Source organism: Oncorhynchus mykiss, chromosome 10, assembly GCF_013265735.2.
Source record: "Oncorhynchus mykiss isolate Arlee chromosome 10, USDA_OmykA_1.1, whole genome shotgun sequence".
In the NCBI taxonomy this organism is placed as follows: domain Eukaryota; kingdom Metazoa; phylum Chordata; class Actinopteri; order Salmoniformes; family Salmonidae; genus Oncorhynchus; species Oncorhynchus mykiss.
In genome coordinates this window covers 46,216,476-46,230,058 of record NC_048574.1, presented here as the reverse complement: position 1 = coordinate 46,230,058, position 13,583 = coordinate 46,216,476, and the positions used below count along the sequence as shown (strand labels likewise).

Genomic DNA, 13,583 nt, shown 5'->3' with positions numbered 1-13,583 from the left:
TGTCGTTCCATAAAACAAAAAAGAGGGGGCACCCGGATTTGAACCGGGGACCTCTTGATCTGCAGTCAAATGCTCTACCACTGAGCTATACCCCCGTCTGTTCATTAAAGGGACAGTTTTACAATATATAGCTATCTGCGTCACAGTTCAGCAATGAAAATCTTTTGATTGTAATATTAATATTTACTTCACTTTCGACTGCTTGTGATTAGATTTCCTAGACAACGTACTTTGGTTTTAGCTGTAGTCAACAGCTACAGTTAAGAGACAAACCATAAACCAAGTAGCTATCTAGCAGGAAGCTAGTAGTAGCACAGATAGTAGAGACATTTTGGTTGAAGCTAGCGACTCAGAGCCTTGGCACCATGACCGGAAGTACTGTAACGTTAGCCAGCCAGCGCTATTAAATGAATAGCAGCAGCCTTTTTACAATATGGCCAATTTTGCAACTGTGATAATTAGTGGTAATCATGGTGCGTAATTTCAAGTAGTTTGCTAGCGTTGTTATTTACAATTATTCGAACCCAGTGCCATATAGCATATTACTATACAAAAAAAGTTACATATTTACCCCATTTTGAGAGGTCAACGACAATTGTTGCAGTTAGCTATCTAGGTAAGTTAACTGTTAATAACATCCGGCCGTGATTGGGAGTCCCATGGCGTCGCACAATTGGCCTAGCGTTGGCCGGGGTAGGCCGTCATTGTAAATAAGATTTTGTTGTTAACTGACTAGCCTAGTTAAATAAAGGTTAATTAAATGTTCCACAACTAACGTTAGCAGCTAACTCAAGCGCGCTTTGTTTGGTCCGTACTATCTCTCGAGAACACAAGGGGGCTTACAGCCAGCTAGCTAAATGTTGCCATCTATTTAAATGGGATAGGTCCATACATACATACATAAACGTCCCTTTTTCAGGACCCTGTCTTTCAAAGATAATTCGTAAAAATCCAAATAACTTCATAGATCTTCATTGTAAAAGGTTTAAACACTGTTTTCCATGCTTGTTCAATGAACCATGAACATGCACATATGGAACGGTCGTTAAGACACAAACAGCTTACAGACGGTAGGCAATTAAGGTCACAGTTATGAAAACGTAGGACATTAAACAGGCCTTTCTACTGACTGAAAAACACCAAAAGAAAGATGCCCAGGGTCCCTGCTCATCATGCCTGAACGTGCCTTAGGCATGCTGCAAGGAGGCATGAGGACTGCAGATGTGGCCAGGGCAATAAATTGCAATGTCCGTACTGTGAGATGCCTAAGACAGGGAGACAGGATGGACAGCTGATCGTCCTCACAGTGGCAGACCACGTGTAACAACACCTGCACAGGATCGGTACATCCGAACATCACACCTGCGGGACAGGTACAGGATGGCAACAACAACGGCCCGAGTTACACCAGGAATGCACAATCCCTCCATCAGTGCTCAGACTGTCCGCAATAGGCTGAGAGAGGCTGGACTGAGGGCTTGTAGACCTGTTGTAAGGTAGGTCCTCACCAGACATCACCGGCAACAATGTTGCCTATTGGCACAAACCCACCGTCGCTGAAACAGACAGGAAAAAAAAGTGCTCTTCACTGACGAGACGCGGTTTTGTCTCACCAGGGGTGATGGTCGGATTCGCGTTAATCGTCGAAGGAATGAGCGTTCCACCGAGGCCTGTACTCTGGAGCGGGATCAATTTGGAGGTGGAGGGTCTGTCATGGTCTGGGGCGGTGTGTCACAGCATCATCGGACTGAGCTTGTTGTCATTGCAGGCAATCTCAACGTTGTGCGTTACAGGGAAGACATCCTCCTCCCTCATGTGGTACCCTTCCTGCAGGCTCATCCTGACATGACCCTCCAGCATGACAATGCCACCAGCCATACTGCTCGTTCTGTGTGTGATTTCCTGTAAGACAGGAATGTCAGTGTTCTGCCATGGCCTGCGAAGAGCCCGGACCTCACGTCTGGGACCTGTTGGATCGGAGGGTGAGGGCTAGGGCCATTCCCCCCAGAAATGTCTTGGAACTTGCAGGTGTCTTGGTGGAAGAGTTGGGTAACATCTCACAGCAAGAATTGGCAAATATGGTGCAGTCCATGAGGAGAAGATGCACTGCAGTACATAACAGATACTGACTGTTACTTTTGATTTTGATCCCCCCCCCCTTTGTTCAGGGACACATTATTCCATTTCTGTTAGTCACATGTCTGTGGAATTTGTTCAGTTTATGTCTCAGTGTTTGAATCTTATGTCATACAAATATTTACACATGTTAAATTTGCTGAAAATAAATGCAGTTGACTGTGAGAGGACATTTCTTTTTTTGCTGAGTTTAGTTATCAGTGTATTTGATTGTAACGGGACTTTCCTTATCTGCTCCCCAAAGATGGAGAAATTGAGAAATTCATTGAGCTCCTTCTCTACATATGAAAGGAATGGAGCCTGTACAGTAGAGAGGTGCAGGTTGCCTCTAAACACAACACAGATCTTGGGTTATTTTTCTATACCATAACTAATTAACTAGCAAGGTAACCTAATCAGCACTCAGAGGCAACTACATTGAAGTACATTTTCTACAGCCTGGTGTCTTCTCTGTATTGCAGAATTGTCGTGAACTATATGCACAACTAAAGGACATTGTTCCAGTCACAGGTCTATGTCCCCAAGCGGGACCTTATGGTGTCCAGGACACGCTCCGAAGCAGGTGAGTGTCAGCCAAAACACATATTCAGGGGACACCTTTTTACTGATGCCAATTAAAAAAGTATTGGCCAAAAGCCCATTTACTGACACCCAGTGATAAACACGATATGTCTTGTGTTACTGTACCCACAGGTTTTCCAGCGTGAGGAATGAGCAGCTCCCCAGTTATCCACTGGAGCTCTTAGAGAAAAATTAGACTTGCTGGTTTAAAATGGGCCGGTGCCCTACCCACACTGGCCCTACCTACTCACAAACACACATACAGTGCCTTCAGAAAGTATTCACACCCCTTGCATTTTTTCACATTTAGTTGTTACAAAGTGGGATTAAAATTGATTTAATTGTCATTTTTTGTCAAGGACCCACACAACATACTCTGTAATGTAAAAGTGGAAGAAACTAAAAATATATATTTTTAAATGCTTATATATCTAGATTAGATGTGGATCATTGGCATGGGTCCCCAGATTCTCAAAAGATTATACAGCTGCACCATTGAGAGCTGCTTGGCGTCTGACCGTAAGGCGCTACAGAGGGTAGTGCGAATGGCCCAGTACATCACTGGGGCCAAGCTTCCTGCCATCAAGGACCTATATAATAGGCGTGTCAGAGGAAAGCCCATAAAATTGTCAGAGACTCCAGTCAACCAAGTTATAGACTGTTTTCTCTGCTAACGCACGGCAAGCGGTACCAGAGCGCCAAGTCTAGGACCAAAAGGCCCCTCAACAGCTTCTACCCCCAAGCCATAAGACTGCTGAACAATTCATAAAATCGCCACTGGACAATTTACATTGACCCCCCCTTTGTACTCTACTGCTACTCGCTGTTTGTTTGTTACCTATGCATAGTCACTTCTCCCCCACCTACATGTACAGATGACCTCAAATCGCCTGTACCCCCGCACACGGACTCGGTACCGGTGCCCCCTGTATATACAGTGGGACAAAAAAGTATTTAGTCAGCCACCAATTGTGCAAGTTCTCCCACCTAAAAAGATGAGAGAGGCCTGTAATTTTCATCATAGGTACACTTCAACTATGACAGACAAAATGAGAAAAGAAAATCCAGAAAATCACATTGTAGGATTTTTAATGAATTTATTTGCAAATTATGGTGGAAAATAAGTATTTGGTCAATAACAAAAGTTTATCTCAATACTTTGTTATATACCCTTTGTTGGCAATGACAGAGGTCAAACGTTTTCTGTAAGTCTTCACAAGTTTTTCACACACTTGCTGGTATTTGGCCCATTCCTCCATGCAGATCTCCTCTAGAGCAGTGATGTTTTGGGGCTGTTGGGCAACACGGACTTTCAACTCCCTCCAAAGATTTTCTATGGGGTTGAGATCTGGAGACTGGCTAGGCCACTCCAGGACCTTGAAATGCTTCTTACGAAGCCACTCCTTCATTGCCCGGGCGGTGTGTTTGGGATCATTGTCATGCTGAAAGACCCAGCCACGTTTCATCTTCAATGCCCTTGCTGATGGAAGGAGGTTTTCACTCAAAATCTCACGATACATGGCCCCATTCATTCTTTCCTTTACACGGATCAGTCGTCCTGGTCCCTTTTTTAGAAAAACAGCCCCAAAGCATGATGTTTCCACCCCCATGCTTCACAGTAGGTATGGTGTTCTTTGGATGCAACTCTGCATTCTTTGTCCTCCAAACACGACTTGAGGTTTTACCAAAAAGTTATATTTTGGTTTCATCTGACCATAAGACATTCTCCCAATCTTCTTCTGGATCATCCAATTGCTCTCTAGCAAACTTCAGACGGGCCTGGACATGTACTGGCTTAAGCAGGGGGACATGTCTGGCACTGCAGGATTTGAGTCCCTGGCGGCGTAGTGTGTTACTGATGGTAGGCTTTGTTACTTTGGTCCCAGCTCTCTGCAGGTCATTCACTAGGTCCCCCCGTGTGGTTCTGGGATTTTTGCTCACCGTTCTTGTGATCATTTTGACCCCACGGGGTGAGATCTTGCGTGGAGCCCCAGATCGAGGGAGATTATCAGTGGTCTTGTATGTCATCCATTTCCTAATAATTGCTCCCACAGTTGATTTCTTCAAACCAAGCTGCTTACCTATTGCAGATTCAGTCTTCCCAGCCTGGTGCAGGTCTACAATTTTGTTTCTGGTGTCCTTTGACAGCTCTTTGGTCTTGGCCATAGTGGAGTTTGGAGTGTGACTGTTTGAGGTTGTGGACAGGTGTCTTTTATACTGATAACAAGTTCAAACAGGTGCCATTAATACAGGTAACGAGTGGAGGACAGAGGAGCCTCTTAAAGAAGAAGTTACAGGTCTGTGAGAGCCAGAAATCTTGCTGGTTTGTATATGACCAAATACTTATTTTCCACCATAATTTGCAAATAAATTCATTAATAATCCTACAATGTGATTTTCTGGATTTCTTTTTTGCATTTTGTCTGTCATAGTTGAAGTGTACCTATGATGAAAATTACAGGCCTCTCATCTTTTTAAGTGGGAGAACTTCCACAATTGGTGGCTGACTAAATACTTTTTTGCCCCACTGTAGCTTCGTTATTGTTATGTATTGTTGTGTTACTTTTTATTTTAGTCTACTGGGTAAAGATTTTCTTCTTCTTGAACTGCACTGTTGGTTAAGGGCTTGTAAAGTAAGCATTTCACGGTAAAGTCTACACTTGTACTCGGTGCATGTGACAAATAAAGTTTGATTTGATTAGATATGTATTTAACCCCCTGACTCAATACATGTTAGAATCACCTTTGGCAGGGATTATAGTCTTTCTGGGTAAATCTCTAAGAGCTTTCCACACCTGGATTGTGCAACATTTGCCATTATTATTTTCAAAATTCTTCAAGCTCTGTCAAATTGCTTTACAACCATTTTCAGGTCTTGCCATAGATTTGTATGCAGATATAAGTCAAAACTGTAACTCTGCCACTCAGGAACATTCACTGTCTTCTTGGTAACCAAATCCAGTGTACATTTGGCCTTGTGTTTTAGATTATTGTCCTGCTGAAAGGTTCATTCATCTCCCAGTGTCTGGTGAAAAGCAGAGTGAACCAGATTTTTGTCTAGGGGTTTGCCCGTGCTTAGCTCCAATCCGTTTAATTTTTTCAGAAAAACTCCCCCGTCCTTAATTATTGCAAGTATACCCATAACATGATGCAGCAACCACTATGTATGAAAATATGCAGTGGTACTACGTAATGTGTTGTATCTGTCAATTAGGTTAGTATTGTGGAGTAACTACAATGTTGTTGATCCATTCTCAGTTTTCTCCTGTCACCGCCATTAAACTCTGTAACCGTTTTAAAGTCAACATTGGCTTCATGGTGAAATCCCTGAGCGGTTTCCTTCCTCTCTGGCAACTGAGATAGGAAGGACGCTTGTATCTTTGTATTGACTGGATGTATTGATACCCATCCAAAGTGTAATTTGCTCAAAAGGATATTCAATCAGTGGAGGCTCCTCAGAGGAGGAAGGGGAGGATCATCCTCAGGGAATTTCATAAAAATGGTAAAACATTAAAGTTATAATTTTTAGATTAACCTATACTAAATATAATCACGTCACCAACTAATTGATTAAACACTCTATTTTGAAAAGGTCTACAGTAGCCTCAACAGCACTGTAGGGTAGCACCATGGTGTAGCTGGAGGAATGCTAGCTTTCCTCTGGGTACATTGACTTCAAATCAAAACCTAAGAGGCTCATGGTTCTCACCCCCTTCCATAGACTTACACAGTAATTATGACAACTTCCGGAGGACGCCCTCCAACCTACCAGAGCTCTTGCAGAATGTACTGTCATGTTGTCCACCCAATCAAACAATCAGAAAATGTATTTAGTACTGAGAGCATAAGCTACAGCTAGCACTGCAGTGCAGGAAATGTGGTGAGTAGTTGACTCAAAGAGAGAGAAACACAGTAGTTGAACAGTTTAACAAATTTATTCCAAAATGAAGGCGAAGCAAGAGAGAAATAGAGAGAGATTTCATTATTTTTTAAACTTCCAGTTTCACTTTACTTAGCTAGTTTAGCCTACTGAAACACGCTGCTCAAACAGAGGGATGTTACGTCAGCATGCTGGCTATGACTTTCCATCACAACACTGGAACTCTTCCAAGTCAAGGTAAGCTTTTGGTTTTACAAATGTTTTGCCAGCGGTGTAACTGCTTACTGACTGTACACTGTAAAGTTACTGCATGATTGTAGCGGGTTTACTAACAGCTTAGTTCTATTAGCTATGCTGACTATGACGTTACTTATATAGGGTGACAATGATGTAGGCTGTGTGTAGCAGTTTAGCTTTGAAAGGTTTTTGGTCAAATACAGCTGTTGGTCACATACAGCTGATGTGTTGTGCATTGAAGTCCACATACGAAGGGACAATGTGAGAGGAGGAGAGCACATAGATGAGAGAAGGAATACAACGGGCTGCTATGAAAGTGAACTGCGTTTGCACGTGATCAGGGGTGTATTCATTCCGCCGATTATGTTGAAAAACGTTTCTTAAACGCAAGCAAACGGAACACAATGAGGATAAAACATACCTGAATGAGTACAATAGAAACTCTCGTTTGCAACTGTTGGACTAATGATTACACACTAAATCTGCCAGATGCAGGCAAGAGTGTGCAGGGTGGGATTGTCACCTCAAATTTTCTCTCAACCTGTGCGCACCTACGTTGTAAACTGCCATTCCTAGGCTAGGTTTTAGCAACCTCATGATGGGTATAGGGAAAATTAGAGTATCATGTAGTAGCCTAAACCTATCGCTGTTACATTAAACTGGGTGAATTAAATATGAATGACAGTCATCCAATATGCTGTAATAGAAACAAGGCCATGCTCATGAAAAAATTAATTGTTCTCCCTCATCTTAAATGGCACTGACCACCACTGTTTTCAATGTCTGCTTTAGAAAAATTGTACCCATCCTACCAATAGGTGCCATTCTTTGCGAGGCATTGGAAAACCCGGGTCTTTGTGGTTGAATCTGTTTGAAATTCACTGCTCGACTGAGGGACCTTACAGATAATTGTGTTTGTGGGGTACAGAGATGAGGTAGTCATTCAAAAATCATGTTAAACATTATTATTGCACACATAGTGAGTCCATGCAAATTATTGTGACTTGTTAAGCCCATTTTTACTCCTGAACTTATTTAGGCTTGCCATAACAAAGGGTTTGAATACTTATTGACTTAAGACATTTCAGCTTTTCACTTTTAATTAATTTGTACAAATTGTACATAATTGCACTTTGACATTATGGGGTATTGTGTGTAGGCCAGTCTAAAGCCCCAAACAGCAAGCAATGCAGAAGCACGGTCGCTAGGAAAAACTCCTTAGAAAGGTAGGAATCTAGGAAGAAACCTAGAAGAATCAGGCTCTGAGGGGTGGCCAGTCCTCTTCTGGCTGTGCCGGGTGGAGATTATGAGTACATGGCCATTAAGGCCAGATTGTTCTTCATAAATGACCAACTGGATCAAATAATAATCAGTGGTTGTAGAGGGGGCAAACGGTCAGTACCTCAGGAGTCAATGTCAGTTGGCTTTTCATAGCCGAGCATTCAGAGGTCAAGACAGCAGATGCGGTAGAATTGAAAAAGGATGTCTCCTAACTATGTTACATTTGTCATGTATGTGGTTTCATTTGTATTTTTTTAATACTTTTGGTTGGCTTCTTGCATGTCTTTAAAGACAATCAGATTTCATACTGCAATTATATGCTGATGGACAAGATATTGTTTAATGGAGTTTTTATTATTTCTTTTATGAAGCATCACACAAGCTTTTTAATAGAAATGAAGCAAAACTCAGAAGAGTCGTACCATCTTTCTACACTAGATAGTGTAATCCGCAATATAGAACATTACTCATGTCATTTGAGGTCATCTGTCGTTGCAAACTCCATTTGGCATTATCTTAACTATTGGATGGACAACACTGCTTCAACTAAGTAGGGAACGTAACCAGGATAGTTTAAAGAACTCAGGAGTAACATTTCTTTGATTTACAGCAGTACCAGAGTATTCTGCATCATCGCTCAAACTTTGCAGATACATTTAGTGCAGACGTATGTTATATACTGTAAGAGTTATGAGCATGATATAAAATGGTTGATATAATACAGAAGTAATAGATGTCTTCTTAAATGGTAACAAAAGGAGGAAATGGTTTTTAAAAGCTTCTCACTAATCTTAAACGTTAACATTGAATTGAAGTCAAATAAACAGTATATATATATATATTAATCAAATACTTCTTCCCTAACAATGTGCAGAATAAACCATAAAACTGTTAAATGGATGCCTATAATAGGATGTAGATATGGATCCTTTATCCTGTCTGTCGTAATCCTTCAGTCTAGCTTCTCCTCCTGGAAGTAGTCTGCATCATTGAGATGGTCCTGGAATTTCTCATATTGCTGAAAGAGAGATGTGGGAGTGAAGTGGTGAGGGAGTGTCAGTGGGGAAAATCAGAGAGTATTGATTTCTATTCCACAAAATGACAGCGTGGGGGAACAAATCAGAGGGTTTTCTGAAACAAACAGATGTGGATGGTACTGTTATTTTATGGAGGGCAAGTGGGGTACATACCTCTGAGATCCAGCCCCTCTCCTCCAGTTTTGTGAAAACCCTTTTCACTGTTTCCTTCACTGGCTCCTCTCCATTCTTCTCCTCCTCCTCCATCACTGTCCGGCAGTGTTGAAACAAGTGGTACTTGAAGTGTTTCAGAGCATGATACACCTCTGTTCGGCTGGCACAAACGGAGCCCACACTGAAAGCCTGCCATTTAGGAAAGACACATGCAAGGTGTCCTGTCATTGAAAACACTCAGACAAACAGCAAACCTGACATTTCACAAAAGGATAAATTGGTGCATGGTCCCATACATAATTATTTGATTTGATGATGTACTTTTTGTTAGTGGGATTTTATGGGAAGCCAATGTCACATGTACTGTATGCTTTCTTCTAGGGACCGAGATGGATAAAACAAAGACAGTGTTGATTTCTTCTCAGATGTAGTACCTGTGTGTCATCGGGCATGAATTGGTCCTCTTCGAGGCTGTTGAGGTTGTACAGTTGCCCTGAGAGACGCACACTGAAACTGCATGGTCTCTGGAGCTTGCATGCCTCACAAACACTCTGATGCAATCCTAACTTCAAAAGCCGGACCTTGGGGTAACACTCCACACGCTCCTGCACGTGGACACACAAAAACACATACCAGTTTGCATATACTGTTTTTGAACATAATATAAGAATGGACGACTTAGCCAAAGTACAAGAATAGCTGTATACAAATGAGATCAGTGAATATGCAGCCAACGTTGAATGACTACACACAAACTTCTGTCTAAGTTCTCTGTGAAATGGTTCTTCACCTTGTACCGGTCGGTCCAGCGGCTCCGCTGTTTCAGGTTCTCCAGGCGAGGGAGGATTGTCCGCTCATCAAAGTGGAACAGCGACGCCTTCATCTCCTGAGCATATCGCTTTGTCCGATCACCGCCTGCTCACAGTTATCAACCAAATAGATTCCCTACACTTGGATCATGCAGTTGATTGGTGATGGTTTTTGAGACCGCTATTGTTTAAAAACACTTACCATAAAGAGACTTGAGAAAGGTTTCATCCAGGACGTTGATCATAAGGGCTTTGAGGACCACTTGAAAGTGATTGAGCTGAGACCCAGTGATGACTAGCAAAAGGAGGAAAGAAGCAAAGGAATCATACAACACTGTGCTTTTACCTGCAAATATTGACCCATGATAAAGTGTGTCAGCTGACTCACACTGGCGTGGAAGAGAAACAGCTATTTCATCTGACACCTCCTCATTCTTGTCCCCTGTCTTATCCTCAACTATGAAGTCCTTCAGACTGTCGCTGCGATCCGCTGCCTCTTCTTCACTGCTGCCCAGCAATAGTTCGGGGGTATCCTCTTCTTCATCATTATCGCCACTAACATCTTCAGCTACTTTACCCATGTCTTCATCACTTGAATCCTGGATATTTACAAGAGAACCACAGCAATACATGGGTTGTAAAACAATGTTCAACAACAAAGAATGTTTCCTCAGTCCATATATGGACAGATTATTGTGGGTATATGCAACAATGATTCTGCCCAAAGGATCAACACTTATGTCATGCTCGTTTACATGATATGGTGGTAAGATACCTCCAACGTGCCCCTGCGTTTGGGAACGCGGGACTTCATCTTCTTGGATAATGCCAGGAGTTTAGACTGGCGTTGCTTTCGTTTAGCTGCGGTCTGTTTAGCTTCGGCAACTTTTTTGTCCTTTTCTGCAGCACTCTCGTCCTCCGAATCGGAATCGTGGCTTTGTTGTTTTACGCGTTTTTTGGGAACGACTTTCCTTTTAGGCTTGGTTCCTACGTCGCTGTTAGAGTCGCTGGAGCTGTCTGCGAGGACGCGCTTCCGACGAGGACGGGACCTACCTTCGCTGGAGCTGCTACCATCGCTGGCAGGGCTCTGTTCCCCACTGGCAGGTGTACTTTCGCTCCCACTGTCCGAATTCTGATAGTCACTCTCTGAAGCGCTGATGCTGGTCGTGCTCGCGCAGGACTCCTCGTCACTGTCATCAAGGATAGACGACGGCAAACCGATTTGAGCCCTTTTCTTCGACGCTTCAGCTTTATTTTTTCGCAACGTTGCGAACACTTTACGCTTGTACAGGCTTTCCATGGTTGTTTACGCAGTGTTGCCAAGTTAACAGTCCAATTAAACGTTAAATAACGTTAGCAATACTGGCAGGCTAGCTAGCAATTAGCTAATGTGCGATGATGAACATGCTCATTTTAAAAAAAATGCGCGCAATCATATGTAAACAACGTTAATCTGGGTTTATACCAAGCTTTAACCACAGTGAACCTTCAAAAAAAAAAAAATCTAATTGTATCTCGTGTGCACCTTTTGTTTTGTTTTGTTGATGTTGTCGTGTGCTTCTTCCCACTTCCGCTCTCGACTCCCGCCCTCAACTCAAAGTGGCCTCTAAAATCATAGCGCCTCTCCCGGTCAAATCACTAGTTGTTTTTTTTGGCCCACTGCTAGGCTACTTGTTTGAAGTCCATTAGTGATATATATGTTTTGCTAATGTGCATCATGTAGACATATATATATGTTGTTAAAAGCTTATTTATTTATGCATGCCTCAATTCAGAAATAAATTAGTAATCTGTTTTTAAAACTATTTTATTCTGGAAAAGTGGTAAATGTTCTTCACAAATAAGATAATCAAACAATATAGCACATGTAAAAAACACATGTCAGCAATAAGAAGGCTTTTTGACATTTATAATCCGCAAGAAAGATTTTTAAGCATTTATTAATTTCATGACCAGGTGAGAATCTGACCCTGCTGATAATTAGTACTCCCCCTTGTGATCAAAGATTACACTATGGACAATAAACTGGACACCTGAGTTGATGCCAGCTCCATCAGCTTAACTGAACAATCATTCCTTGTGATAGCCAGTGTCCGGCCCGATGGGTGGAAGGCCACTTGGTTGCTAGGATGTGGCCCAGTTTCCATGGTTATCATGACTGCTACTTTCCTCATATCCCATAGTTTGACCACACCGTATGATTATTAGGAGGCAACAGTGTCGCCCAGTGCATTAAAGGTGGCATTGTTGCAGGAATGCTGGTGGCGATAAAAGGTCTGTGCACACAGTCCAATCCTGGCTTCCCACAAAGACAGGGTTTTATCAGCAGCTTTGCAGGTCCCACACCTTTGTAGTGTTGTCCTTTGAGCAGTAGGCAACAAAGTCACCACATGAGTGGAAGGAGCAGCACCACGTGGCATGGGTGTGGCCATCCAGAGTCAGGATGCTGTGGCCTTGGGAGAAATCCCAGATCCTTACTGTTGTGTCTCCACTGGTGGTGGCCCAGGGTTCCACCATTTGGGTGAAAGCTGCAGCCAAAGAGCTAATCACTATGACCCTCTCCAGTCATGTTCATCTCCCCGACAGACATACCCCACAACCTCCAGAGCTGGTGTCACTGGAGGAGGCTACAATAAACTTGCGGGGGTGCAGGGCGAGGCAGCTTATTGGCAGAGTATGGACCTTCAGTGAGTTGGTGAGGCGGAATTCAGACGCTTTGGTGCCCTGTGATGGCAGAGCTTTTATTTGGCCTAAGTAGGGGTTCACACAGTTGCTGACAGGAAACTGAGCTGTGTTTTTGGTTGGGTCTTTGTCATGGTCATAGAGGGCAAATCCATCATTCTGTAGTCGGACTCTTTCTCCAGGCTCTGGTATTTCTCCTGTTCTGGGGGAAGACCAGTGTGTATTACGCAGGGTGGCTTCCAGGCTGTTGGCCACATGTTCTGTCCCTCTAAACTGATGAGCATTTTCTGTTTCAGCGCCACTTGGTACCTATCACTCAGCTGCTTCAGTGCAGGCTCATATGAACCACAGTGCTTCTTCAGTTGTTTGATGTATTAAACAAGCCTGTTCTTCTCTTGGACAAGACACTAATGCTGCAGGTGATGGAAATCCCTCTCTTTCTGAAGCTTGACCAGTGTTTCACCAGCTTTGAAAGCTGCCAGACTTAAGCTGTCCCGCTCACTTTGCATATTCTTCAGCTCATTGTCTATAAATTTGTTGTGCGTATATGCGCCAGGCACAAACGCCACGGTATTCAACAACCCCCTTTGCTCCATTTCGTACCACTCTGCTTGGAAGCAAGAGTTCTGCTCATGCCCATTTTGACAAGGAAGTTGCGGATAAATTATCCACCACTTCTGGAATGTGGGAGATGGGTTGCTTAGCTGAGCCTCTGATCTGTAACACGGACCCCGTTTCCTCTGAGGCATCGTGCAATGCTCTTATCGTGGCCTCCAAATCCTCATCCCCCTCTGCCATGCTCCTTTC

General features: G+C 43.0%; 1 protein-coding gene, 1 long non-coding RNA gene and 1 other non-coding gene across 4 annotated transcripts; 1 reads left to right on the top strand and 2 right to left on the bottom strand.

The window, feature by feature from the left end:
• Nucleotides 1–23: 23 nt before the first annotated feature.
• Nucleotides 24–95, bottom strand: trnac-gca. The gene has a single exon. It is a non-coding gene; the product is annotated as a tRNA-Cys (tRNA).
• A 308-nt stretch (nucleotides 96–403) lies between these two features.
• On the top strand, nucleotides 404–3,209 carry LOC110534925. Its single transcript, XR_002475186.2, has 3 exons — nucleotides 404–616; nucleotides 2,598–2,698; nucleotides 2,830–3,209. It is a non-coding gene; the product is annotated as an uncharacterized LOC110534925 (long non-coding RNA).
• A 5,204-nt stretch (nucleotides 3,210–8,413) lies between these two features.
• Nucleotides 8,414–11,687, bottom strand: LOC110534070 (coiled-coil domain-containing protein 82). Of its 2 annotated transcripts, XM_021618721.2 has the most exons (7): nucleotides 10,870–11,686; nucleotides 10,483–10,693; nucleotides 10,297–10,389; nucleotides 10,076–10,200; nucleotides 9,720–9,890; nucleotides 9,286–9,474; nucleotides 8,414–9,113 (listed from the first exon to the last, which is right to left on the bottom strand). In XM_021618721.2, exons 1-7 carry the CDS (start codon nucleotides 11,392–11,394, stop codon nucleotides 9,048–9,050), a joined length of 1,380 nt encoding a protein of 459 aa, XP_021474396.2. In that variant the 5' UTR covers nucleotides 11,395–11,686; the 3' UTR covers nucleotides 8,414–9,047. The 2 variants fall into 2 exon arrangements, with proteins under 2 accessions (XP_021474396.2, XP_021474395.2); XM_021618720.2 differs by having other exon boundaries at nucleotides 10,297–10,693; nucleotides 10,870–11,687.
• Between the last annotated feature and the right edge of the window lie 1,896 nt (nucleotides 11,688–13,583).